The sequence below is a fragment of the Mustela lutreola genome, chromosome 7 (genome assembly GCF_030435805.1).
Source record: "Mustela lutreola isolate mMusLut2 chromosome 7, mMusLut2.pri, whole genome shotgun sequence".
Classification (NCBI taxonomy): domain Eukaryota; kingdom Metazoa; phylum Chordata; class Mammalia; order Carnivora; family Mustelidae; genus Mustela; species Mustela lutreola.
Window position 1 is genome coordinate 54942816 of NC_081296.1, and position 24731 is coordinate 54967546.

The 24731-nt window shown below is 41.9% G+C and overlaps 2 protein-coding genes across 2 annotated transcripts in view; one reads left to right on the forward strand and one right to left on the reverse strand.

Annotated features, from left to right (window-relative positions):
- The first annotated feature begins 4 nt into the window (after nucleotides 1-4).
- Nucleotides 5-15744, forward strand: FEM1B (fem-1 homolog B). Its single transcript, XM_059180926.1, has 2 exons — nucleotides 5-896; nucleotides 9548-15744. The coding sequence occupies exons 1-2, from the start codon at nucleotides 649-651 to the stop codon at nucleotides 11181-11183; spliced, it is 1884 nt and encodes a 627-aa protein (XP_059036909.1). The 5' UTR covers nucleotides 5-648; the 3' UTR covers nucleotides 11184-15744.
- Nucleotides 15745-19235: 3491 nt separating this feature from the next.
- Nucleotides 19236-24731, reverse strand: part of ITGA11 (integrin subunit alpha 11) — a 114274-nt gene continuing 108778 nt past the window's right edge. Inside the window, exon 30 of the mRNA XM_059180927.1 lies at nucleotides 19236-24118. Within this exon, the coding sequence (XP_059036910.1) occupies nucleotides 24047-24118 (72 nt within the window). The 3' untranslated portion in view covers nucleotides 19236-24046. The remainder of the gene's footprint in view (nucleotides 24119-24731) is intronic.

The following is a 24731-nucleotide window of genomic DNA, read 5'->3' on the forward strand; positions in this document are numbered from 1 at the left end:
CGCGCCTTCCTGCCCGCCCCGAGTTCGGGGGCTGCTGCCGCGGAAGCGTTCCGTTTCGCTCCGGAGGCCCCCAGGCGTGGAACTGCGAAGGCATCGTTAGCGTCTGGCGCTTCTGAGCTCTGGTGGGCGAGGATCTGCGTGTTTCCTCCAGCGGGGGAGGACGCACAGCGGAGGCGGAGGCCGAGGCAGTTTTGAGCCCTAGGCCCGGCCGCCGGGGACCGGGGAGACGCGCCCAGCATTCGCCATCCGGGGCGCGTGTGGTCCTCTTGGGACCTCGCCGGCGACCCGTAGCTCGGGCACGCGCCTGTCGCAGCCCGCAGGAAGGAGGGGGTCCGGCCTGAGGCCCGGGGCGGCGGCCGCCATGGAGATCGCCTCGGCCCAGGGCCGGCGCATGGGGCCTCGGGGGCGGCCCTGACCGCCCTCCTCCCTGCCCGGGCCGGGTCGCGGACGTGCCCCCTGCGGCGTTCGGCCACCTCTGCGTCTCCGCCCTCCCCGGGCCGCGCTGCTGCCTGGGCGCGGCGGCGGCGACGGCGCCCTGTTGAATGGGCTGTGAGGGCCCAGGTTGGAAGCGCTGGCGAACGCGGCCTCCGGGGGCGCAAGGCAGCAGCAGCGGTGGCGACCAAACGGGTGTTGGAGTTGGCGGCGGCCATGGAGGGCCTGGCTGGCTATGTATACAAGGCGGCCAGCGAGGGCAAGGTGTTGACCCTGGCCGCCTTGCTTCTCAACCGGTCTGAAAGCGACATCCGCTATCTGCTGGGCTATGTCAGCCAGCAGGGAGGGCAGCGCTCCACGCCCCTCATCATCGCAGCCCGCAATGGGCACGCCAAGGTGGTGCGTTTGCTGTTAGAACATTACCGGGTGCAGACTCAGCAGACTGGCACCGTCCGCTTCGACGGGTAGGTACATCCCAAGCCCCCTCCCACGAGCGCGGACCCACCACCTCACTGGTCCTTCCCTCCTTCACTCTCTCCCCCACAGAGGTATCACTTCTTCCCTTTTGTGCATCCTCCTGCCGCATGAATGCCCGCTTCGTCTTCCAGTGCTAATGCTTCGTCTCGTGGTCTGCTGCCCATCCTCATCAGCCCCTACCCCTTATTCCCTATGTGGGTAAATAGCCGCACCCTATGTCTAGATACCTAATGGGTATTCTTCTTCACTAGAGAGTCCGTGTTACGAAGGAGGTGCTCCTTCCGAGGTTTCACCTTTATCGGTATTGGGGTTGTAAGCGAGATCAGAAATTAACGCGGTTAGCAATTAACATCGAAGACCTCTGTTTGATGAGTAATTTAGTCACCCAGTTTTTACTCCTTCAACTGAGTGGTCCCTTCAGACGGGTTGCGGGGGCCTTAATGTCAAAATAAGCCCCTAGAACTCCAGCCTCTTTGAGGGCTTGTCAGGCAGCCAGACATCCCTAGACCTGATTCTGACACTTGCACATAGCTCGGGGTTGATAGGTTGGCTGCAAAAATGGCCCTGGACCTGGTATAGAAGGTAATGGCATTGTTAATACATGTTATCTTGTGATATTGTGGGGAAACTTGATGGCTTATGTCATTTGAGGTAGGAAGTTCAAAAATTCATATTGTCATAGTTAAGATTGGTCTCTTAGGTTTAATTGTATATATTGCATAGGCATGAAAATGTTTAACACAGAACTATCAGGTTTGACATCTTCTTTGCTGTGCTGGATTATTATCAAGTGTTCTTCAGTTTACAAACTTCATCGATTGCATTTGTTTTTCTTGACTTTTATGCCAGTACATAAGCTATTCTAGCATTTTCTTCTGTTTGAGGTAGATGGGGTCCACACATAAAGATATGTATCTTTAGTTTTGGTGATTGAAAACTGCTTGGTTACAAACCTCATTGGAAAAGCACTTCTTGAAAATTAATAGAGCATTGTTGAATTTTGGTTCTTTTTTAGGTTTAAATAATAAAACAACGAGAGGAAGATATTTTTAGATGAGAGGAAAATATTTTAGAGCATTACATTTTAATGAAATGATAGCCCAAGTTGGTGGTTAATCTCTGGTACCACCTCCCTAGATATCAAGGAGATGGTCTTTTTCCTCTTGATTAAAGATGGCAACCTGATTCATGTTTGCTTTCCCTTCCCATGTTTGCTTTTGTGTCCATTCTGGAACTCCCTGCATTTCCACAGCCTTTCCTGTACCCAGACAAGGAGTGAGACAGAATGACCTCTGAATTTCAACAGCATTCCAGTTGTATAGGCACATGGATTCACTGAGATACGAATCTCAGTAACAGCTGCTAGAAACATCGCTGCTAAGGAGCTTGCTGAGGCTTTTTTGGATGAGGGGAGGATAGTGGTGGGGAAAAAAATTAGTTTCCTAAAGCATTGGAAAGGTTTTGCTTATTACTGTCTTTTTTACCGTCAGACAGAAAGGTTTTTTGAGATGGAATTAAAAGAACCTGAAATTAATGGAAATGATTAGAAATACAGCCTGCGTTCTGCACTGGGCAGTGAAATTAAAGGGTTCAGGAGGCAAACACTAACTCCTGCTGTTGTGCTGGGGGCTGTGTGGTAGGGATTGGGTATGCAAAGGTGAGTAACATACTGTTCCCAATGTGAAGGAAGACGTTTTAGCGGGGGAGACAAGAGAAATAGAGATGTAAGTGAGTAATTGCATGTAAGTGAGTAAATGCCATGCCATTTAGAATTTTAGAAGTCTGTTGGACTAGTGAAGGATATGGGAATGGGAAGTGCTCAGCGTTGCCTGGGGGAAACAGGGAAGGCTCCCCCTTTCCCATGCTTGAATTTGGGTCTTGAAGTGAAGAAGAGGGGCAACAGCAAGCATGGTGAACTTGGAGTGACAAGTGTTTGAGTGTGGTTGTAGGAAAGGATTCAAGCTGGGGAAATTAAGAAAGAGATTGTGGGTGGCTGGAGAGAGGTGGAGGCCAGATTTTGATGATCATTGTATAAAATATCAGGAGTTCCATGGGGGAGACTGCAATTGCAAACGGTTCAGTCATTCATGATTTTGGCTGAGCATCTTTTTTTGTTATGGATTATTACAATTATGAATATATTAGCTGCTGTGTAAGAGGAGTGGAGAATTTTATTTATTAAATGCCTGTGATGGGTCTAGCCCTATTATACCTTCTGTGGAGGATACAGAAAAAATGTAAGGTTTCTGCTTTTTTGAGGAGCTTGCCAATTAATTAACAAGCGAGAATTGAAGTTCATGGCCACCTTTATGCCCATTCAAACCACACTATTACTTTTCAGTTTATTCCAGTCATTTTGTCATTTCAGAACTAGATGGCAAATGTCATGATTTCACTTTGCACTCATTCCAGACATTGTGAAAATAGTCTGAATGAGGTGTTAACAGTATGCCCTCTCACCCCTTCGGGGCTGGCTTTTTGAGACTTATTTAGCAAAATCCCCCTTTATTTTTTTATTTTTATTTTATATATTTTTATTATTTTTTTTAATCCCCCTTTAGATTCCATCCGCTCTTGAGAACCATGGCCAGGTGGGAACTAACAGGTTCTCTGTGTGTGCTGATGTAGATTAGTGTTTCCTAGTATTTAGTCACTTGTGTACCATCTTCACAATTTTTTTTGTCAAAATTGTTTCTTATCCTTTTATTTGCCTGATATTTAAAAAAAGGTTTCACTTCTTAGTTCCATCCTAAGCAACAGTTACTTGTATATAGGTTTCATATAGTCTGTTTTGTGTGTGAGAAAGAGAGACATTAAAATAAATAGCTTATTTAAAATTTTGTGAAAGTCTATGTTCTGCCTAAAAATTTCTATACTATCTTAAGAAACTCAAGTGATTCGTAACCGATTCTCAGGAAGGAAGGGACTGCTTACCTAGGTCAAGCCCCATGGTGATATTTGAGCCCTTGTTCATATTTTTAAAAGTAATATTTGAGATCATTTTACTTATGGCTTAATATGTGAAGACTACTATTGACAGACGAGTGGGCAAGAAAAATTACTTGAGTAGAAATGAAAGAACCTTTAGTTGGAGAATGGGAAACTTAAGAATGTTAAAGAAATGGAACAGAACAAAGGTGAGGTGTCCTGTGACCATGGGCTAGAGTGCTGGCCCGAGTTCCTAGGGCCTGTCAGCTGAGTACCAGAGTTTGTTGGGGAACCTTTGTCCTAAAAGAAGTTTGCTGACAGGGATGGGAAGAACAGGACCTCTGGGAGTTCTGAGGCTTTTTGTTGAGTTCTCTCTTAAAGTTGGCACTACTACTAATACTTTTAATGTTTAGGTAGAGAACAGGCTTGAAGGCCACATCATCATTTGGTTTCATTTAAAACTCATTGCCATGCAGTATATATTTCAAAGAAACTATGTTTTGGGGCGCCTGGGTGGCTCAGTGGGTTAAGCCGCTGCCTTCGGCTCAGGTCATGATCTCAGGGTCCTGGGATCGAGTCCCGCATCGGGCTCTCTGCTCAGCGGAGAGCCTGCTTCCCTCTCTCTCTCTCTGCCTGCCTCTCCATCTACTTGTGATTTCTTTCTGTCAAATAAATAAATAAAATCTTTAAAAAAAAAAAAAAAAAGAAACTATGTTTGGTCTAATAAACAATTTTAAGGACTTTGGTTTAAAAAAAGTGTTGATCATTTACATTTAATGAATTTTTATTTCCATTTCAAATACTTGATCAGACATTTTTATTTTAAATTGGACCAGGAAATAGTTTCAGCTTAGTTTTGTGATCAGAAATGTTATCTTTTTTTTTTTTTTACGATTTTATTTATTTATTTGACAGAGATCACAAGTAAGGCAGAGAGGCAGGCAGAGAGAGAGCGGGGGAAGCAGCTCCCTTCTGAGCAGAGAGCCCCCATCCCAGGACCCTGGGATCATGACCTGAGCCCGAGGCAGAGGCTTAACCCACTGAGCCACCCAGGTGCCCGAAATGTTCTTTTATTGTAAAATGTTTCCATCATATGATGTGTACATTTTGTTTTAGGTGAATATCAGATTATAGTTTATTTTTATTTTATTATTTTTTAATGTAGTCTCTACCCCCCCAACGTGGGACTCGAACTCACAACCCTGAGATCAAGATACACACACTCCACCTACTGAGCCAGACAGATGTCCTGCTTTCTTGATTTTTTTGTTTGTTGGTTGGTTTAAAGATTTTACTTGTTTAGAGAGAGTGCATAGGAGCTTGTGCTTGCGTGTGTGGTGTAAGGGCAAAGGGAGATGGGGAGACAGAGAATCATAAGCAGACCCTGCCCTGAGCCTGGAGCCACATGCAGGGCTCAATTTCACCACCCTGAGATGGAGCCCTGCATCAGGCTCTCTGCTCAATGGAGAGCCCTCTCCCTCTGCCCAGCCCCTCCCCTGCTCGTTCTCTCACTCTCTTGCTCTATCTCAAATCTCTTAAAAAAAAAAAAAAAAAAAAAAGTCAGATTCTTAACCGACTGAGCCACCCGGGCACTCCCTGGTTTCTTGATTTTTTGAAATGAAATGCATTATAGAGAGTTTGGATTGCAATTTTGGAGTGAGTCTAGAAAGAACTTTGTTTTATAGTACTTCTCCCTTAGGGACTAAGTACATATTGCATTAACTTATCATATTTTTATTTTCTGTTATAAATGTGGTATGTTGTTTTGAGGAAGTCTGTGCTCATTATTTTAGCTGAAGCCTATGGACAAAGGACTGTCATAGATTTTAGGCTTATGATTCCCTTTAATTGTTTAAAGTTTTTGTTTAGATGTAGAAATTCAAAATTTGCTCAGGCTAATGTTTCTGAAGGACTAGTCTTTTTCTAATACATTCTGCAGTGAATATTTTTATCCTAAACTACTTAAAAATTTTAATTGCCTCAATAAAAATAGATAATTGAAATTTTCTTGAGGCTTCTGTTACATCACTCTATGGAAAAATGGAAACCATTAGGCTACACCACAAAAAGTATTAAACTGTTACAAAAACCAAGTGAAATATATATTTATAATTTAATTTTTACTCCTACATCATTAATTCTGGGACATTTGAGGTGAGAAAAATATTTTAATCACTTTTTGCTCTTTTTTTCATCTTTAAAATGGGGATCGTATTTATCTTTTATGGTTATTGTGAGAGTTAAAAATAATATATTGTGAATTCCTATTTTAATGTAACATTTTCAAGTTTTACATAGTTTGGGTTCATGTATATAATAATTTCATATTTTTAAAGTGCAAGGAAACATTTAACCATGTAAGTGTAACTACATATTAACTATTTTTGATAGATTACTGTTAATTAGTTTGAAAAAATGCTTTTTATTTTTTGGAAAAAATGCCTTTTATATTGAAACTGAACAATGACATGTATTATGTTTCCTTAATACATAGAGTACTATGTACGAGAGTACTTTTGTGTTTTAATCTCATGTAAACTTTTAGTTATGTATCTGTGAAATGAGCATAATAATAGTATCTATCTCTGGGTTTTTGGGAGGAGGTTATTACAAGGATTAAATGAGATATATTGCATATTGATCCCTTAATACAATGAGTGCTTGGGACATTGAAGATACTTATTAGCTATTTGTGTTCCTTTAAACTGTTATTCTTTAATTATGTCTCATTTTTGTTTTTAATTATAACTTTTTATTTAAGGTGTAACATCTAGTAAGGTGCATACATTTTAAGTGTACCATGTGATAAAATTTTAATATGTTTAGCTATGTAAATACCTTCTAGATCAATATCCAGAAAGTTTTTGTCACTCAGAGTTTCTCTTATTCTCCTCAGTCAGTTCCTCTCCTTTCCCTTCTCAGAAGTAATGATTACTCTGACTCTATCACCATAGATTGCCTATACTTGAACTTCTATAAAGGGAATTATACAATATGTTCTTTTCTTTCTGGCTTTTTTTTTTTTTTTTTTTTTTTTTGCTTAATACATTGTGAGATTCATTTGTGCAGTTGCATATATCAGTAGTTTTTTTTTATGCTTTGTGGCATTCCATTGTATGAATATACGGCAACTTACTTATCCTGTACACAGGTATTTAGTTGTTTCCAGTGTTTGACTCTTTTTTTTTTTTTTTAAAGATTTTGTTTATTTATTTGACAGACAGAGACCACAAGTAGGCAGAGAGGCAGGCAGAGAGAGAGGAGGAAGCAGGCTCTCTGCCAAGCAGAGAGCCCGATGTGGGGCTTGATCCCAGGACTCTGGGATCATGACCTGAGCCGAAGGCAGAGGCTTTAATCCACTGAGCCACCCAGGCGCCCCCAGTGTTTGACTCTTACGGGAAAAAAGCTGCTTTTTTATGTGTACGTCTTCACTGGTGGGTGTTTGCGTTCACTTCTTGTCACTATATGCCGAAGAGTGGAATTGCTGGGTCATGGGGTTGGTGTATGTTTAACTTGAATAGTTACTGCTAAACAGTTTTCCCGAAAGTGGTTCAAACAAATTACATTCCTACCAGCAGTGAGTTTGAGTTGCTTCACATCCTGGCCAGCACTTAGTATTGTCATGTCAGTCTTACTAATTTTAGTTATTCTAGTGCTTGTGTATTGGTAACTCATGATTTTAACTTGCTTTTCCCTTTCCAGTAGTTATCTTGAACATCTTTTCATATGTTTATGGTCACTTTTGTGAAATACATTTGTTTATTAATCTTTTTTTTATTTGGGTTGTTTGCCTTTTTCTTACTGATTTGTCAAATACATTTAATGGAAATGTCTTCTCCCAGTGAGTGGATTGCATATTTACTTCCTTCTTAATATCTTGATGAATTGAAGCTCTTAATTTTAACGAAGTCCAGTAAATCATTTTTTTCTATGATTAGTGCTTTTTTTGCATTCCGTTTAAGAAATAGTCATTAACTCCAAAGTCATGAAGATAGTCTACTTTTTGTTTTTTTTTTTTTAAGAAACTCTCATGGTTTTGCTTTTCATAAAGATCTATGCTACTTCCCCAATTTCTGTGCATAGTGTGCAGTTTGATGAGGAATTTCCCTAAATATCCACCCATGTAGCCACAACCCAGATCAAGATTTAGGACATTTCTGATAGCTTTAAGACTCTTCCTAGTTAGTCCTGCACCCTCTCCCCTAGGTAACTCCCTCTGTAGGTACTTGTTAGTGAGCAGGCTTTTGTGGTCATTTGGTGCCATTATTTGAAATGGAAGAATTAACTGGGTCTTTTGTTTTCAGCAGAAACAACAGACAAGTGGTATTTTGGGAATGTTGTTAGTTGGGGCAGGGGATTATATATACTCTTTCACTTGATGGGCAATATAGTTTGACCTGTGTTAAAACATTAGGTTGTATAGTGAGAAGCTCAGCAGTGAGGTTTTTGGTATAAATACTTAGTAGTGCTAGTAAATACTGCTTTTGATTGACCTTTTCTCTTAACACTTGCAAATATACTTATTTTAGTGGTTCAAGTACAGTATATCTAAGTATGTGCGGCAAAAGTCTACTTTTTAGGTCTGATGGTCAGTAACAGGATAAACAGTTGAAAAATTGAGCTTGGGGAAAATGGAAGGTAGAAAGATGGGAAAGATTGGCCTCCTAGCAAGTGTCTAATTCTATTATAAGAACCTAGCACGCATCAGACAATAGGTGGTGACTATGAAGCCACAAAGTGCAGATATGGGTGGAATGTCAGGGAAGAGGCCCACTGGTTTTAGGAAAGTGCTGATTGTTTCTTGCTGTTAGCATTTCCCCCAGTGGTTTAGTTGAGGAACATACCCATAATACATACACACACACACACACACACACACGTATTTTTAAGACCTTTAAATTGGAGTAGAATGGATGGAGAAAAATGCACTAATTGAAAGCATTTATAAGTTTCACAAAGTGAATGTATTTGTTTACTAAAGTTCCCTTTGTGCTTCCTCCCACAATCTCTCCCCTAAAATAAAGTATTCTGATTTCAATACCACAGATAGGTGTATAAATGTAGTAATATAATATGTACTGTGTTCGGTTGACTTCTTTTGCTCAGCACCATGTTTATGTGATTGTTCTGTATTACATGGAACAGGGATTTTTTTTTGCATTCTCATTGCTGTAGTAGAAGTATATTTGATGAGCTTAGATAATCCTAGGGGGCAATTATCTGCTTAAATATTTTTTTTCCCTAAAGCAGTTTCTAACACAGTGTTACTGTAGGGACTGGGGTAGCTTTCTTACTGACCTATTGAGAGAAACTGTGGTACCTGGGGGATACTGGGAAGTAGTAACAGGTTTTTCCTTAATAGCCAGTGCATGACCTTGGTGGTAAAGAAGTTATGAACCTCCTTGCATTTCTTCTGTGTTTTCTGAAATGTATTTACTTTTGCTAGTAGAAAGTTTGTGATTTTTTTTTTTTTTTTTAGAATTATATACTTTAGCAGTAACAGTAATAGTTAAGGTTTGTTGAGCTTCTGCTAGAAGTATAGTGCAGAGTGCTTTACTTAAGTTACCTGATTTTGTTTTTACCCAAACTAATGTTGTATTCATGTTCCACAGATTGAGGTTTCAGTCAGTGCAAACGAATCCATTCTTTACACTTATGTTAGAACGTGTGTGGCCTGTGTTTTCTGACCCTTTGCTCTTTTCACGAATAGGTATGTCATTGACGGTGCCACCGCTCTTTGGTGTGCAGCAGGAGCCGGACATTTTGAAGTTGTTAAACTTCTAGTCAGCCATGGAGCCAATGTGAACCACACCACAGTGACTAACTCGACCCCGCTGCGGGCAGCGTGCTTTGATGGTAGACTGGACATTGTGAAATACTTGGTTGAAAATAATGCCAACATCAGCATCGCCAACAAGTACGACAACACCTGCCTGATGATTGCAGCATATAAGGGACACACGGATGTGGTCAGGTACCTTTTAGAACAGCGTGCTGATCCCAATGCTAAAGCACATTGTGGAGCCACAGCGCTGCACTTCGCAGCTGAAGCCGGGCACATAGATATTGTGAAGGAGCTGATAAAATGGCGTGCTGCTATAGTAGTGAACGGCCATGGGATGACACCCTTAAAAGTAGCTGCCGAAAGCTGTAAAGCTGATGTTGTCGAACTGTTGCTCTCTCATGCTGATTGTGACCGAAGAAGTCGGATTGAAGCTTTGGAACTCTTGGGTGCCTCCTTTGCAAATGACCGCGAGAACTATGACATCATGAAGACGTACCACTATTTATATTTAGCCATGCTGGAGAGGTTTCAGGATGGTGATAACATTCTGGAGAAAGAGGTTCTCCCACCGATCCACGCTTATGGGAATAGAACTGAATGTAGAAATCCTCAGGAACTGGAATCCATTCGGCAAGACAGAGATGCTCTTCATATGGAAGGCCTTATAGTTCGGGAACGGATTTTAGGTGCTGACAATATTGATGTTTCCCATCCCATCATTTACAGGGGAGCTGTTTATGCGGATAACATGGAATTCGAACAGTGTATCAAGTTGTGGCTGCATGCCCTGCACCTGAGACAGAAAGGGAACAGGAATACCCACAAGGATCTTCTTCGATTTGCTCAAGTTTTTTCACAGATGATACATTTGAATGAAACTGTGAAGGCCCCAGACATAGAATGTGTTTTGAGATGCAGTGTTTTGGAAATAGAGCAGAGTATGAACAGAGTAAAAAATATTCCAGATGCTGATGTCCACAATGCTATGGACAATTATGAATGTAATCTCTATACTTTTCTGTATTTAGTGTGCATCTCCACCAAAACACAGTGCAGTGAAGAAGATCAGTGCAAAATTAATAAGCAGATCTACAACCTGATTCACCTTGATCCCAGAACTCGGGAAGGTTTCACCTTGTTGCATCTAGCCGTCAACTCGAATACCCCGGTTGATGATTTCCACACCAATGATGTCTGCAGCTTTCCCAATGCACTCGTCACAAAGCTGCTGCTGGACTGTGGTGCTGAGGTGAATGCTGTAGACAATGAGGGGAACAGTGCCCTCCACATTATCGTTCAGTACAACAGGCCCATCAGTGATTTTTTAACCTTGCACTCTATCATCATTAGCCTGGTTGAAGCTGGCGCTCACACTGACATGACAAATAAACAGAATAAGACTCCACTAGACAAAAGTACCACTGGGGTATCTGAAATACTACTTAAAACTCAAATGAAGATGAGTCTCAAGTGCCTGGCTGCCCGAGCAGTTCGGGCTAATGACATTAACTACCAAGATCAGATCCCCAGAACTCTTGAAGAGTTTGTTGGATTTCATTAAGTGACTGGATATGTAAAATCGTTTAATGTGGTGCTAAAAAGTAAAGGACTTTAATCACAGACAATAGAATTATGTGTTCATAAATTCTACTTTTCTTTCCACTACCTTCCTCCCTCCCCATCCATCCTTAGTTCTGTATTTGGTCTTTCTGCCTCATAACGGTTATTGATTTCAAATACACTTTAAACAAAGCCACATTGTTTAGGTGTAACTATAAGGTATCTGAATATTGGTCACTTAACTTTTCTTTTTTCTTTGTTTGTGTCTTTTTTTAATTGAAGTATAATTGAGATATTTAGTTTCAGGTATACAACATAATGATTCAACATTTGTATTTTTTTTTTTTTAAGGAATGAGTATAAAATATTTTGTTTATGTTACAAGGGACATTTATGATTTGAAGTTGATAATGTTTTAAAAAATTGCCTACAAAAGTATTTCTGTTAAGCCTGTGTCAGCGTGTTATCCTTGCAGCAGTTTTGAGGATCTCATGAAGAAAAACAACTAAAAAGGACCATTAAGAGTAACGGGATACCTAGGTGTTCTGCACGTGCCAAACTGCTGTAGGTAGTCTTCGCTCTTCCAATATTTATGTGGAATGATACAACACATGATAACATCAGGAGGATTTCAAAAAATATAGCTGCAGCTTAATCTGAAAATGTGCTAATTTAACAATAGTTACACATTTAAAATTTCAATCCATTGAAATTGTTGCATTATGCTGAGTGGTATATACAAAGTAGTAATAATCTTAAAGCAATGTTTCAGAGAATACTGATGGACTACTTGCCTTTAGGCTTAAATTCTAAAATTCTTTGAAGTCTGTTTTAATGTAATTTCTCTAAATTGCAGCAATCTGCATTTGACTCAGCTCACAGACATGTAAAAATTATGAATGCTATGTTTTCTTATGAAACAAATTGTTATAATATAGTTACACATTCTGTTTTTGTCCCTTTCTCCCTTTCCTCCTGTGTGGTCTCTTAAAATTTGGAAACTGCTTTTCCAGAGGGCATTGTTTGTGTGCCCCCCCCCAATAAGGTGTTTATGACAGATGAAAAGGAACCCAAGATATTTGTGATTTTTTTTTTTCACTTTCTCTACTTTGTCCCTTATAACTAGTAGGAAAATCGCTAGTGTGGTATAGGAAATTAAATGGTTTTGATGATAAGAATAATTTGCAATGCTCTTTTGAAAGGTGTTTCTGTGAGAGCTGCAAGTTTTTCAACCGCAAAATGTCACGGATTCTGATAGGCTATGCAGAGGTCTCTGTGTTTTTTTCTGTTCTGTTTAAATGGCAGCATTTTAACTGTCAGACTGAAAGTATTCTGTGATTATCTTTTAAGCATCACAGAAATTCAAGTAAAGGGTACACACCTATTGATGTTAAAAATGATAAAGTAAAATTAGCTATATCTGTATTTTTCTCTCTAGTGCCAAATGAATGCCTTAGCTACTCATAGTGCATGGTACTGTAAGTGAAGACCTGCAGCTTTTTTTTCTTTAATGAAAAGCATTATGATTGTGTAGTACCATCAGATATAAACTAAAAAAACAAACAGCCCTCCCCAACGTTTATGATTTCAGTGGTCATTTTATGTATGCATATTGTTTTGTGAAGTAGAAGAGAAGGATCGCAGTTGGATCAGTAGGAAATATAATGACCAAGCCAAAAGTAGCACCTAGGGCCTTAAATAAAATAGATACCCCATGAAATGAAATAGTTTGAAGGGTGGGAGGAAATGGCAGGTGGGAAGCTTAAAAACTTTTCCCCCAGGAGTGCAAGATACTTTTCCAGCTACTGTAGTTACTCTTCATGTTCTTGCTTCAGCTGGGAATGTTTTGATAGTAAATTCTGTCATGGTAATGTATTTTTGTTTTCCTAACCTGAGGTTTTTACAAGGAGGGTTTTTAGGATGGTTTAAAGGGAGGTATTTGAGCCCTAATTTGAAAATTACAGGCCTTGCTCCTCTGGTATGAATCGAGGAAATACTGTACCTTGCTCTTGGCAACTCTCATGGCCTGAAAGAGAAAATGCATGGCCTCAAGGTGAGTGAATCCTGCCTTTTCCACAGCTTAGATCAGACCCTGTGTTTTTTAGACTTCAGGGCCTGCTTTGATAGCCTGAGGAGTGGCTCTGATACTTGGTATTCAGTTGGTTCCATTATTAATGTGTATGATTTTTAAACACCAAAACTTAAAATATCAGATAATGTTGCATGTTTTAAAAACCATTTCATCCCTTTGGCTATCCAGGACCAGCGCTACTTTAGGTATTGCTTATTTATAAAATGAGAATAATGATTATATGTACATATTCAGACATCAAAATTTAATGACAGTGTTTTTGAGAAGGGATGAATGCTGGAGAAAATAAAACTGCTGATTGAAATGCTGACAGAGTTGGAGAAAGAATTTGAAGACCGTGGAATAAACTATGAACTCTGCTAATGGTAACACATTTTTTTACTATAGTATAGTAGTACATTGTTCACTCTATTGCTAAGGATCTAAGTTTGTCTTGTAAAATAAGTCCAAGTATGTATTGTGAAACATCTGTATAAAACCATTCTTGAAACAAGTGATCTACATGCCTGTTTTTTATTTCTTTTGGTAGAATTATTTTAAATCTGTTTAGCCAAATCCTTCACAAGCTTAAGGGTTTTTTTTGTTTTGTGTCTGTGTGTGTGTGTGTTTTAAGGAAAATAAATCGGTAAGAAAGATAATCTGTATCTCCGCTCATTGAGAATTCTAGGCTCCATTTCCAGCCACTTTTGTCATTTCCAGTTTATTATTGGTAGAAATATGCTTCGGATTTTAAGTCTTCATTGAGGATACTGCAAATTCAGTCAAAACTTCTTTGTCTTGCTCAGTAATTGTCCTGCAAATTCGGCTGAGCTAGAGAGCTAGAGAGGCCCAGGTGAATGACGCCCTGGGCAAACCATGTGAGACTTGGGTGGGTTTTACACTTTCAGTGGAGTTGGTGAAATTGAACTCTTGAACTTAGGTAACTGTTTAACTCAAGGAATGGGCAACAAAGCCATCCCCACAATTGAAGAAGGGGGAAATCCTTGATGTAAGAACTCTGATACAACATAGGTTTTTTCAGTTTACCTAGTGCATGGCTCCAGCAGGCCACAGTCCAACTACCTTAAGGTTCTTTGCTGTGGGAACTGAAAACAAACCAACCAAAAAGCAAGCTTTGGTCTGACTTGTTTCTGGGAAGGTTTTTGTTTCATTATACTATAGTTGACTAATAACTGATAATCATTGAGAAACTTAGGTATGATAGCACTGTTTGAAGTGTGCATTTGGCAAGTGTTTTTAAAAAATTAAAATCCCAAGGGAACAACAGCACCCTGTCACCAGTCTCCACTGCAGTTTGAGGCAGCTGCTTTATGGATAAGACCATTTTGGATTATTCACGCGGAAGCATTTCTTTTTTGGAATGGGGCGGGGTGAGGCGTGAGTTGTCAGACCTCGGGTTACAGTTTGCTGGGTTTAGAAGCAACCAGTGATTGAACTAGTGAGTAGATGGATAAGAGTATATTAAAGGACTTGTTTTTATGGTAGATTTTCTGTAAAAATCTTAAATGTTCCTTTTTAGGCTAGCCAGATATATGTAGGTACAGATGACTATTCTGTTTTCCTCACTGAATATGCTGTAACATTAAAATGGATTAAAGAAAACAAAACTCGGCCTTTTGCTCTTAAGAAAAGTTACTAGTCCATAAGATGTTAAGCTGCGTGTTTACTCCTACTCTGAAAATGCACAGCTCTGCTCTGGATACCCTCCCTGGAAGGTAGAAAGCTCCTTGTTATGTATGGCACATCGCAGGGCTTTCTCCTACATTTCTGGCAGATTTGCCCAAACTCTCAGATGGGCTGGGTTGTATGTACAGCATCCCCTCTCCCAAATATGGGATCTGACCTAAACAAACTGATAGTGATGATAGATGTATTAATTTTTAAAACTGTAAAGTAAATGTGGTCTCTAGTCCTAGGTTTGTGGTGTGTTCATTTGTGTTAATGTGCAGGGAAGGGACATCGACTTGATGGTTAAGGGGAGCGTATCTTGATGTGTGTGCAGGGGTGAGTATTGCTAAATTATTAACAGCTTTTCATTTAGGGGTGAGTCATGTGATCAGTGGCCTAATCAGAAAAATGAAGGAGTGAAGATGCAAGCTTTGCCAAGTGATGAAGTAAACAAGGTTTTGCATCTGTTTTTTTATCAGGTGTTGTAAAATTTGTGCATGGCTTTTTTTGGTTGTGGCTTATTAGTAATTGGTAGAGGAGAAAAGATGAGGAAAACCCCCTCAGCTTTGCTAACCAGTCTTTTCAGAGTTACATAGTTGGGGAGTAAAATCCGACTGGCCCTAATGTGTTGAAAAGATCCTATCCTCTATAATATTCACCCCATCCTGTAATCCTCTGTGTAGAAAAACAACATTGTTGTATTCTAGTAATTCCCTGTGATTTATAACAAACCAGTGATGTCATTCTATTGTGCACTTTTGTCAAACCATTTACGTGACTTTAATAAACATAGTAAACTTGCTGACTGCGCCAGAGGTCTGTTAGTGATTTATATATATTGCATGACATTTTTTATTTGAGTTTGACATGTAGAATCATTTTTAATTTCGTGGCAATTGATAGTCCTAATAGCCCAGCTAATTTGAAGCTTAACAATATTGCTGTGTAAAAGGAAAAAAAAATGGTGTTTGTGTTCAGTAAATGTTTGAAAAAAAAAAAAAAAACCTGCCTTGAAGTTTGTGTCTTTATTGTTCAGTGTGTCTTAGTGGAGATGATCTTTTGTTGAGTGCATTTAAAAAAGAGTTGTCAAAGTTATATGTGCCTAGGGAAGAATTCAGCTAGTAAAGAAAAATTCAGATAGTAAAAAACAAAAAACTCCAGTGCCTTCTCCATCTCTACCTGCCTCCCATTTAGACTCTTAAGAGGGCAGTCACTGTTTACTAGATTTTTAAAATAGCTTCCCAGAATTTTTCTGTGCATATATGTATTTTTTCTCTTCATTTATTAAAAATGCAAATGGGCTTTTTCCTACTCTCTTCTGCATCTTGTGTTTTTCATTTAATACATCTTGGACTTCTTCGTATGGGGATGGTTGTTTCTTCTTTTATTTACTTTTTAAAAAATCATTTATTTATTTGACAGAGAGAGAGACAACAAGAGAAGGAACACAAGCAGGGGGAATGGTAGAGGGAGAAGCAGGCTTCCTGCTGAGCCAGGAGCTGGATGGGGGGGCTCAGCCGAAGGGCTGAGCCATCCAGGTGCCCTGGTTTTTTCTTTAAATATCTTTAAATAGATTTAATTCTGAGTGGGTTTCGCATTTATTTAACCAGACCTTGTCGTGGACTTCTAGGTTTTCATTTTATTGATATTCCAAATAATGCTTCAGTGAACATCCTTATATTCTATATTCCTAGAACAAATTCATTCCTGGAATTTATGGTTTGGTGGCTGAGTATTTAAAATTTTGATAGAAGTCATTACATTTGTCTTCCATCTACCTACACTATTATTGACATCAGATTTTACCTAATCACATAGTTTTTGCCAAGGTGCTTAATGAAAAACAGCATTTCATGGTTTTTATTAGTGTTCTTTTATTCCGAATGAGGTTGACACTTTTTTTTTTTTTTAAAGATTTTATTTATTAGAGTGAGTGTAAGCTGCTGGTACAAGAGCGGAGGAGGGGAAGGAGAAGCAGGCACCCTACTGGGAGCTTGATGTGGGCCGGGTCTGGGACCCTGGGTTCATGGCCCGAGCCCAAGACAGATGCCCAACGGACTGAGCCACCCAGGTGCCCAACAGTTTCATATATATTTACTGACACATTTGTATTTCTTTTTTTGATTTGTGGTCTATTTCTTACTAGTTAGAAATTCTTTGGAAGTTTAAGGAAATTTTCTCTGTCATAAGTCACAGCTTTAGTTTATTTTTTGACTTTGAATATAGTAGTTTTATATTAGTTTACATTTTTATGTAGCCAAATTTATCATAATTTTTTAAAATGGAGTCAGTTTTGTATCTTGTCTCTACCCCAAAATCATAAATCTTTTGCCATTGTTTTCTTCTAATGCTTTTATGGCTTCTCCCATGTCTCTTCTCCCTTGTTTTTGTCCTCTTCCTCCTCTTCTTTGGCTTTAGATAAAAATTTAGATAAAAATTTTTTGGAATTTATTTCATTTTTTATCTTTTTGGAATTTATTTTCATGTAAGGATCCAGCTAGCCAAAGACTTCCTTAATTCTTTTCCACTGAGTTCAGTTATAAACCAGATTTCCATAGTGTAAGTGGATCTTTTTCTGTTTTGGTTTTTGTTTTGTTTTGTTTTCTGTTCTGTTGATCTGGCTGACTGATGGAGCTCTGGGGATTATTGTCAAGGCTCTATAACTTACTAGCTCTGTGGCCTTGGGCAAGTTACTTTTCTATCCAAGCTTTAGTTTCTGTAAATTGGGACGATAATACTTAACTTGGACTGTGATGAGCAAATGAGATACTTACTCAAAGTCCCTGACACATAGCAGTGAGATGCTTGCTAAATGTTAAGTATTAATGCTAGTGGTGCTAATATGTCTTCATTTGCCTTCTTTGGCAGAGGGGATGTAATTATTTTATTTGTGTGTGGTTTTTTTCGCCAGAAGAATTTTGGTGTCCTGTTTTGTTGAAAGATGATTTTGTTTATCATTGAGTTTAATAGATTAAGTTAGGGAGACTGTCTTTATAAATCTGAGCCTTTTTATCTGAAGGAAAGATAGTCCCATTTAGTGAAGTCTTACATCTCTTAGAGACTTTTTTCAAGCCTTTTTTTTTTAATGAAGTTCTTACAGATATCTTCCTTTTATTATTACATTCTTTGTTTATATTGTGGATAGGAGGTTTTTTTTTTTTTTTCCATTACATATGCTTCTAAATGTTAATGTTTTTACATAGGCATTTTAATGGATTTGCCTTTTCTTGATAAATGAAATTTTTCATTTGCTTCTTTTGGATCTCCCAGATATACATCATTTAAAAGTAATGATTATTTTGCCTTCCCATTTCAGTATTCATATTCTGTATTTCTTTCATTTGCCTAATTAACGTTGGTTAAGGTTACCCCCGGAGTATTATCATATGGTGGTATTAGAGAACATCTTCCACACATGTTTTCAAATTTCGATTTAGTGTAGCCTTCCCGTCCCTTTATAGATACCCGAGAACACCCTTTAGTCCAAGTCTCTTTACAGCTGAGGTTGTAGACCTGGAAAGAAGTGACTTGTCCATTCAGGGTCACACAAGGATTGAATGTTAGAGCCCAGGGTAAGCTGTGTCTTGACCCAGTGAGCAGAGCTCTTTGACTAACAGACTGTCAGGCTGGTACAAACAAAGCTCCCCTAGCATCTCTGCCAGGTGTGTGCCTGGCTGCAACATCCAGCTGGGCTCTGGAAATCCAGACCAATTCCAAACTTTTTTCCCCCTGTGTTTGAAGTAACATCTGCTCTATTAAATTAACAGATGACCAGACAAAAGAAAATACTGGTAGTAATATATTTAATCAGATGCTTGATGTAGAAAATGTCAGTATGAGAAGCACATTTCAGGTAGTTCATAAAGACTTGGCATGTTGGCAGGCTTAGACAGAATTTTCTACTCTAATTTCCCTGTGCTTTGTACATTTGGTGTGCTTGGTCTGTCCTGAGAGCAGAACTGGGGTTGTGTTCCTGCCTCGAACAGAAGCACCATTCCATGGATGTGCATACCAAAATAAGAAAGATGATCAAGCTTGTCATCTCGCCAGTTGCCTCTATCTGAAGCCTGATTTTCTGTTTTTCATCAGATTTTTAACTTTAATTTCCCAAACAAAAGTTTATGATGTTACCTTCAGACTCTGGCTTAGGCCATTTACTGAAAACATTTCAGAAAACATCATTGGATTGTTGCTTGTCATTTTTGTACATCGTACCAGGGAGATGAGGACAAAGAATGTACACAACGTATTAGAAAGGATGAATCCATTAAAGAATGGTGACCCTTTTTAAGAAAAAAAAAAAAAATGTTCTGCTCATACCCTACTTTGAACCTTGGGAGTGGTGTCCCCTTTTTAAAGAACATGTTCTGCTCATACCCTACTTTGAATCTTGTGAGTTTGCTAGGTTCATTTTAGTCTGTATCTTACTGAAAAGTTTCAGAACCCTAGTGCCCGGCTTCTAACCCTCTTTCCACACTTAACCAGCAAAGCTCCTCCGTCCCTGTTTCAGTTTCTGTTTGGAACATGGTGTCCTACTTTAGTGTGATGTCAAAGCTAATGGAATAGATAGTGACACAGCAGCACTGGCATAGTTTCAATGTGGTCAGTTAAGCTGAACTGCCCTTTGCACGGAGCCTAGCTGATGTTAATACTAACATTAGGATAATTTGTGGGGATTAAAAAAAAACAGAAGTCGTGCAGAATAAAGGACTGACGTGATATTAACTGGAGGTAAAAACGGGCCAATGTGGCAGTGACTGAAAACAGGAGACCACTCACCACTAATGGCTATATTAAGTTAAGCCACCCAAGACATATCTTGTGGTGGAGAGACCTGGCCACTTTATCGTTTGGGGTGAGATGTGGTCGGAGTGAGTCATGCTGGAAAAGGAGCATGAGCAAGCTGGCCATTTCTCTTACAGGGTGCAGAGCATCTTGGGACTTGGAGCCACAGGGATTGACGCTAAAACCTCCTGAGTGCTGACGGAGATAGCAGCTTGTCTTTTAAAGACCTCTAGGAAAAGTCACTTCCATACCTTCTGTCCGAAGCTCTTCATATTGATTCTCCCTCTCTGTTGTGTTTGGGTTAGCACATTGCCCCTCCTACCTGATAGCTGTCTTGTTAAAAAATACCTGCTTCCTTAACAAAAAGGAAAACCCGGAATCTCCATTCTTTGTGCTGGAAGGACACCCCTGGAGGGTTTTTGCTGATGACCACTGCCACCGAGATCCAAGGGCAGCTAAGAAAGGCTACACGTTTCAAGGAACTGACGTGGAAGTCTAGACGTAAGAGAATATCATGGCTTCAGATTGCTGGTTCTATAAACTGAATGTGTTTAGAATTACCTCACAGAAATTGGATTTGTGAGGTCTGGAGTGGAATGTAGACTGTGGTTCTGATCTGGGCAGCTCTGGGATCCCACTTTGAGACGCTCAACTTGGGATAGATCATGTGTTCTAAGAGTCACACTGTCCTGCCCACTTACATGCCCACACCATCTAATGCCAGAAAGAAGCCCTGCCCTCGCCTGGATTTCTTTCCCGAGCTCAGCTGGCTGGATCTGAGGGATCCAGAACTGATATCCACTTCCCTGCAGAGCACTGGGTGCTGATGGCACAGGGCTTGGCTTGAGGACTCTCTTGAGTCCATCCAAGGCCCGCCCCTCAATTTCTGGATCTTTTCTGAGAGCCCCCATCCCACCTGGGGTTTCACCATGTTAGAACAGCAGGGAAACCTCACAGAACATCTCGAATGATTCATTTCATAACTCCTATCTTTTTCCTCTATGAGATGGTGAGCCTAGAATTTAGGAAACCCACACAATCCACCAAATTCTAACACCATCGTCTGTTGGTATTTGGTTTATAAGACCCAGACCTTGCCCCATGTGTTTTTCGGCCATGTGATTGTTTGCTATAGACTTGCTTAAGCAAGTATCACGGATTGCCTGAAAGTCAAATCGGCTTGTTTAGAGTAAGGCCTAGGATTACTGGTAATGCTTTTAAGAAGACTGAACCCTTTTTAAGTTGGCTGCACTTCAGGTTAACACTCTGATTTCAACGCTAAGCTCCATCAGAAAAAATTATTCTTAACTATAGAATAGAGCATTGCTAATAATATCCATCTGTGAACCATGATAAGAATTTTATGTTGATTTGAAGTTGCATTTGGGGTGCTTGCCACTAAATGCCGAAATTGCTTCATCTCTCCTCCAGACAATAGCAAATGTGTTCAGCTTCTCCAGGAGTTCCCCTGGGCCTCTGGAGACCCAGGAGAACCAAGTGAAATCTGCAGCAGATCCCACCCCGGAGACTTGCTGGAACAAGAAGTTCTTCCCAACTCCAGGCTGGGATCAGGCTTAACTTGAACATTAGAACGACAGCATAGTTCTTACTACTCGTAATGGAAGGTCACCTGGATATGTTAACCCCTTACTTGTTTCCAAGCCTATATATGCCTGCCTCTTGACCTCGACTCTGCGCAATAGTCACAGGGGAGGGGGAGGACTCTGAAGCAAAGATGGCCCCTTCCGACCAATTAAATCTGAATCCCTGGGTGGGCCCTTGTGTAGGTATCTTTCCGAGCTCCTGGGCCTGAAGAACACTGCTCTAGAGGGAGCTTTGCTCCCTAGGAAATGCATCTTCTCTGTGGCCCTACCAGGCACTCTTTAAGGCCAATCTCAAACATTTATACCCCAGAGCAGATAAATTCCAAAAAGGAGAACTGATAAGAGAAAGAAGGCAGAGACGCTAGAGGAGGGCTTGAATTCCCTGAAGTTACAAGTTTCTGCCTTTTGATCATCCAGTTCTTGCTATAGGGCTGGGGTGGGGCATGGACAGACCGAGGAGCCCTGGGGGTAAGGCTGCCTCTGAAGGCCCCGAGGTTGCCATATGGTCACTTCTGGGCTGCATCTGACCTGCAGATAACATTGCGTCTGGCCTGCAGTGTGGCTGCACAGAGCAGTTTTTAAAATGTGAATGCCAGTCCCTAAAAGGTTTCACATGAAGGCATTCTCAGAGTTGACAGTGCTTGACAGAAGGCGCGGCACTAAGTCCCATGACACACGTGTGTGTGCGGGTGCCTCGGGTTTCCTTTCATCAGGTGCTCCATTCACGGGAGTAAGACTCCAGGGAAACATGATTGCAAATGCGTCCTTCTGGCTTGGGGTTCACCATCTGAGTAAAAGTATTCCCATAGTTCCATCAGTGCCTTCTCCTTCCGTAAGACCCCTGAGGCTGGGCTATAATGGCTGGCTTGAAAGAGAGCCATCCTGGGGTGAGTCTGGATTTTGCTGTGGAACCTAGGGCTATCTTTTAACTGCTCTGGTTCTGAGTGTCCTATCTATGGGGGAACAAGAGCCAATAATTTCTAAGGTTCCACTTCTGGCTTCTTGGGATTCTAGTAGCATAAGGTTAGAATGGAGACCACTTGGTTTAAGAGCAGTCTGTGTGTAAAGGTGGAGAAACTCTTAAGTCAGCGTGTCCGGTCAGCACTGAAATGCTAGCCTGGAGAAGTCTAGGAGACCAGGGAGGGGAAGGGCTGGAACTAAAGGCTAGAAGCTTGAACTATCCAAACAGGTGAAGATGGGCCTGGTGGTCTTGTGAGGGAGGAAGGGCTGCATCGCTGGAGGTGTTCATTGCAGATCAGGCGCCCATTTGGTGGGGAGGGTGTAGGGATGTAGGGAGCAAATGGTGGACAGGTCCCTTCTCAACATTTCGAGAGAATGGGAGAGCAGGAGGAGCCCCACATCTGTCTCCTTTCCTTCAGAGAAAAGAGGTTGGTTCCCCAGGATATGCCCTGCCCACAGAATGGGATGATAGCACCTTGGTTGTTTTCAGTCACTGTATTTTTTTTTTTTTTTAATTTTAAAAAATATTTACGACAGTAAAGGTCGTACTATGTGACCAGGGGGCAGATGCCTTTGAGCATCCCCCTTTCATTTCTACCTCAAAACAAGATTAAGGCATAAATTACTCGCTGGGCACCAGGCGTGCCTGTTGTCCTCAAGGCGCCATCATTGGTGGTACCACTTGTCCCATGGGCCAGCGGATCAGACATTTGCCACTGAGCCTGCACAGACTCGGGTGTCCCTACACCAGCTTTAACTAGTGCATTCCAGAGAGACCCCTCAGCAGTGCCGGCCCTTCTCTCTTGCACGGTGGGCAGAAGGGAGGGATGGGAGGCTCTGTGTGTGTGTGTGTGTGTGTGTGTGTGTACACGCGCACGCAGGGAGATGGGTGACACAGGGAGGGGAGGCTCCGCACCGCTGCCCCTGCTGCCGGGCTGCACATTAAGCCAGGCAGGCTGGAAGACCAAGTGCGGACGCGGGACTCAGAGCGTGTGGTGCTCGGGCTCCGGCTGGGTACTAGGCACAAAAGCAGCTGGCTGGGCAGGGGCTGTGGGGGTGTGGAGGGCCCATTTGCCTCCCCATCTCGGGGTGGGTTCCCCATGTTGTGCATTCCAGCTGCCCGTCCGACAGTCTCCGCGACCCAGGGTCCTTCTTCATTCCTGGCCTGCAGCTGTCACCATCGAGCCCAGGGGGCCCCGGTTCATTCAGGGACAGCTCCAGGGACCTAACTCCTGTCCGCAGAAGATGAGAGTGGGACCTGGAGCCTTGGGCAGTGTGGGGGCAGGGGTGGGAGGGCAGCACAGAATGCAGATCTGCTGCGCCGGTCCCCCCCACCCCCCGGGTTCCTACTGGGACTGGAGGCCTGGAGTGCGCAGAGTAGGTTTGCATGGCAGTCTTCCTCTTCCAGTTTCTTCTGAGGATGGGACAGGCCGGTAGGAATTCCTAGCACCTTAGTGGCAGGGGCACAAATGCCCCCACAGAGCCCGGCGGAGGCTTTGGTGGGCCATGTGATGGGTCCCTCTAAATCACCAGGGCTCTGTGTTGGAGGTGCCTGGGCCTCCCAGTAGAGCAGTCCCTCCTAAAACTGGCTTGAGTTCCTTTCAGAGGGTGTAGGCTTGGTCTCTCAGGAGATGAGGTCAAGTGCAAAGCGAGCTGGCATCTTCTCCACCCCAGCTCAGTGGGCCCTGGGCCTGGGCCTGCACACTGCCTGGACTGGCATCCTGGCCCCCATCGACTCGCAGCCTCCTCTGAGACTCACTCCAGCGCTTTGGGGTTGGGGTCCAGGCCAGGCTCCCTCCTGCGCTTGGCACTTTTAAAGAAGCCGAGCTGTGGGCAGCAAAGGAGAAGTCTCAGGGGTGGGCCCGGTGGACAAGGCCTGTCTCCCCTCCCTGCTTTCCCTTCATTAACCCTCCCAAGGCTCCTTCCCGAATACCCCAGCTAACACCGAGTACCCCCTCAACCCCCAATCCAGCAGGACTCCCTTGGTGGGCCACAATGGGCCCCTGAATTGGTGGTGGTGGTGGTGGGAGCTGCAGTGGAGTGCATGCAGCCTGGGTCAGGAGGCTAGAAGTCGTGCTGTATGACCCTGCCCCAGTCAACACCCCTCTCTGGGCCTCCCTTGCCTCATCTGTAATAGGTTCTCCACCTGCCACTCAAACACAGAGAAGACTTTGGGAGGCTTGTGAGACGCGTGGAGAAATTTTGTTGGAGAAATTTTGTGGTTCTGTGTGCTTGCTTCTTTTTCTGATAAGAGACCTAGCTTTCATCAAGTTCCTAAAGGGACCCACAGAAGGGTCAGAGCCACAGGCTGCAGGTCCCCTGGTGGCACTAGCCAAGCTGTCTGCTGTGGTGAGAGGGGCAGGCTTTGGTAGCAGGCTAGTTCTGGGGAGGAGGCTGGGTGGGTGCCAGCTCTCATGGGGAGGAGAATGTAGGGACTGGC

What these genes read in the sequence shown, in the direction of transcription:
- FEM1B (XM_059180926.1), top strand. Translation starts at nt 649, where the DNA reads ATGGAGGGCCTGGCTGGCTATGTATACAAGGCGGCCAGCGAGGGCAAG. An exon ending in GGCACCGTCCGCTTCGACGG is followed by an intron (nt 897 to 9,547) that starts GTAGGTACATCC and finishes TTTCACGAATAG; the next exon opens with GTATGTCATTGACGGTGCCA.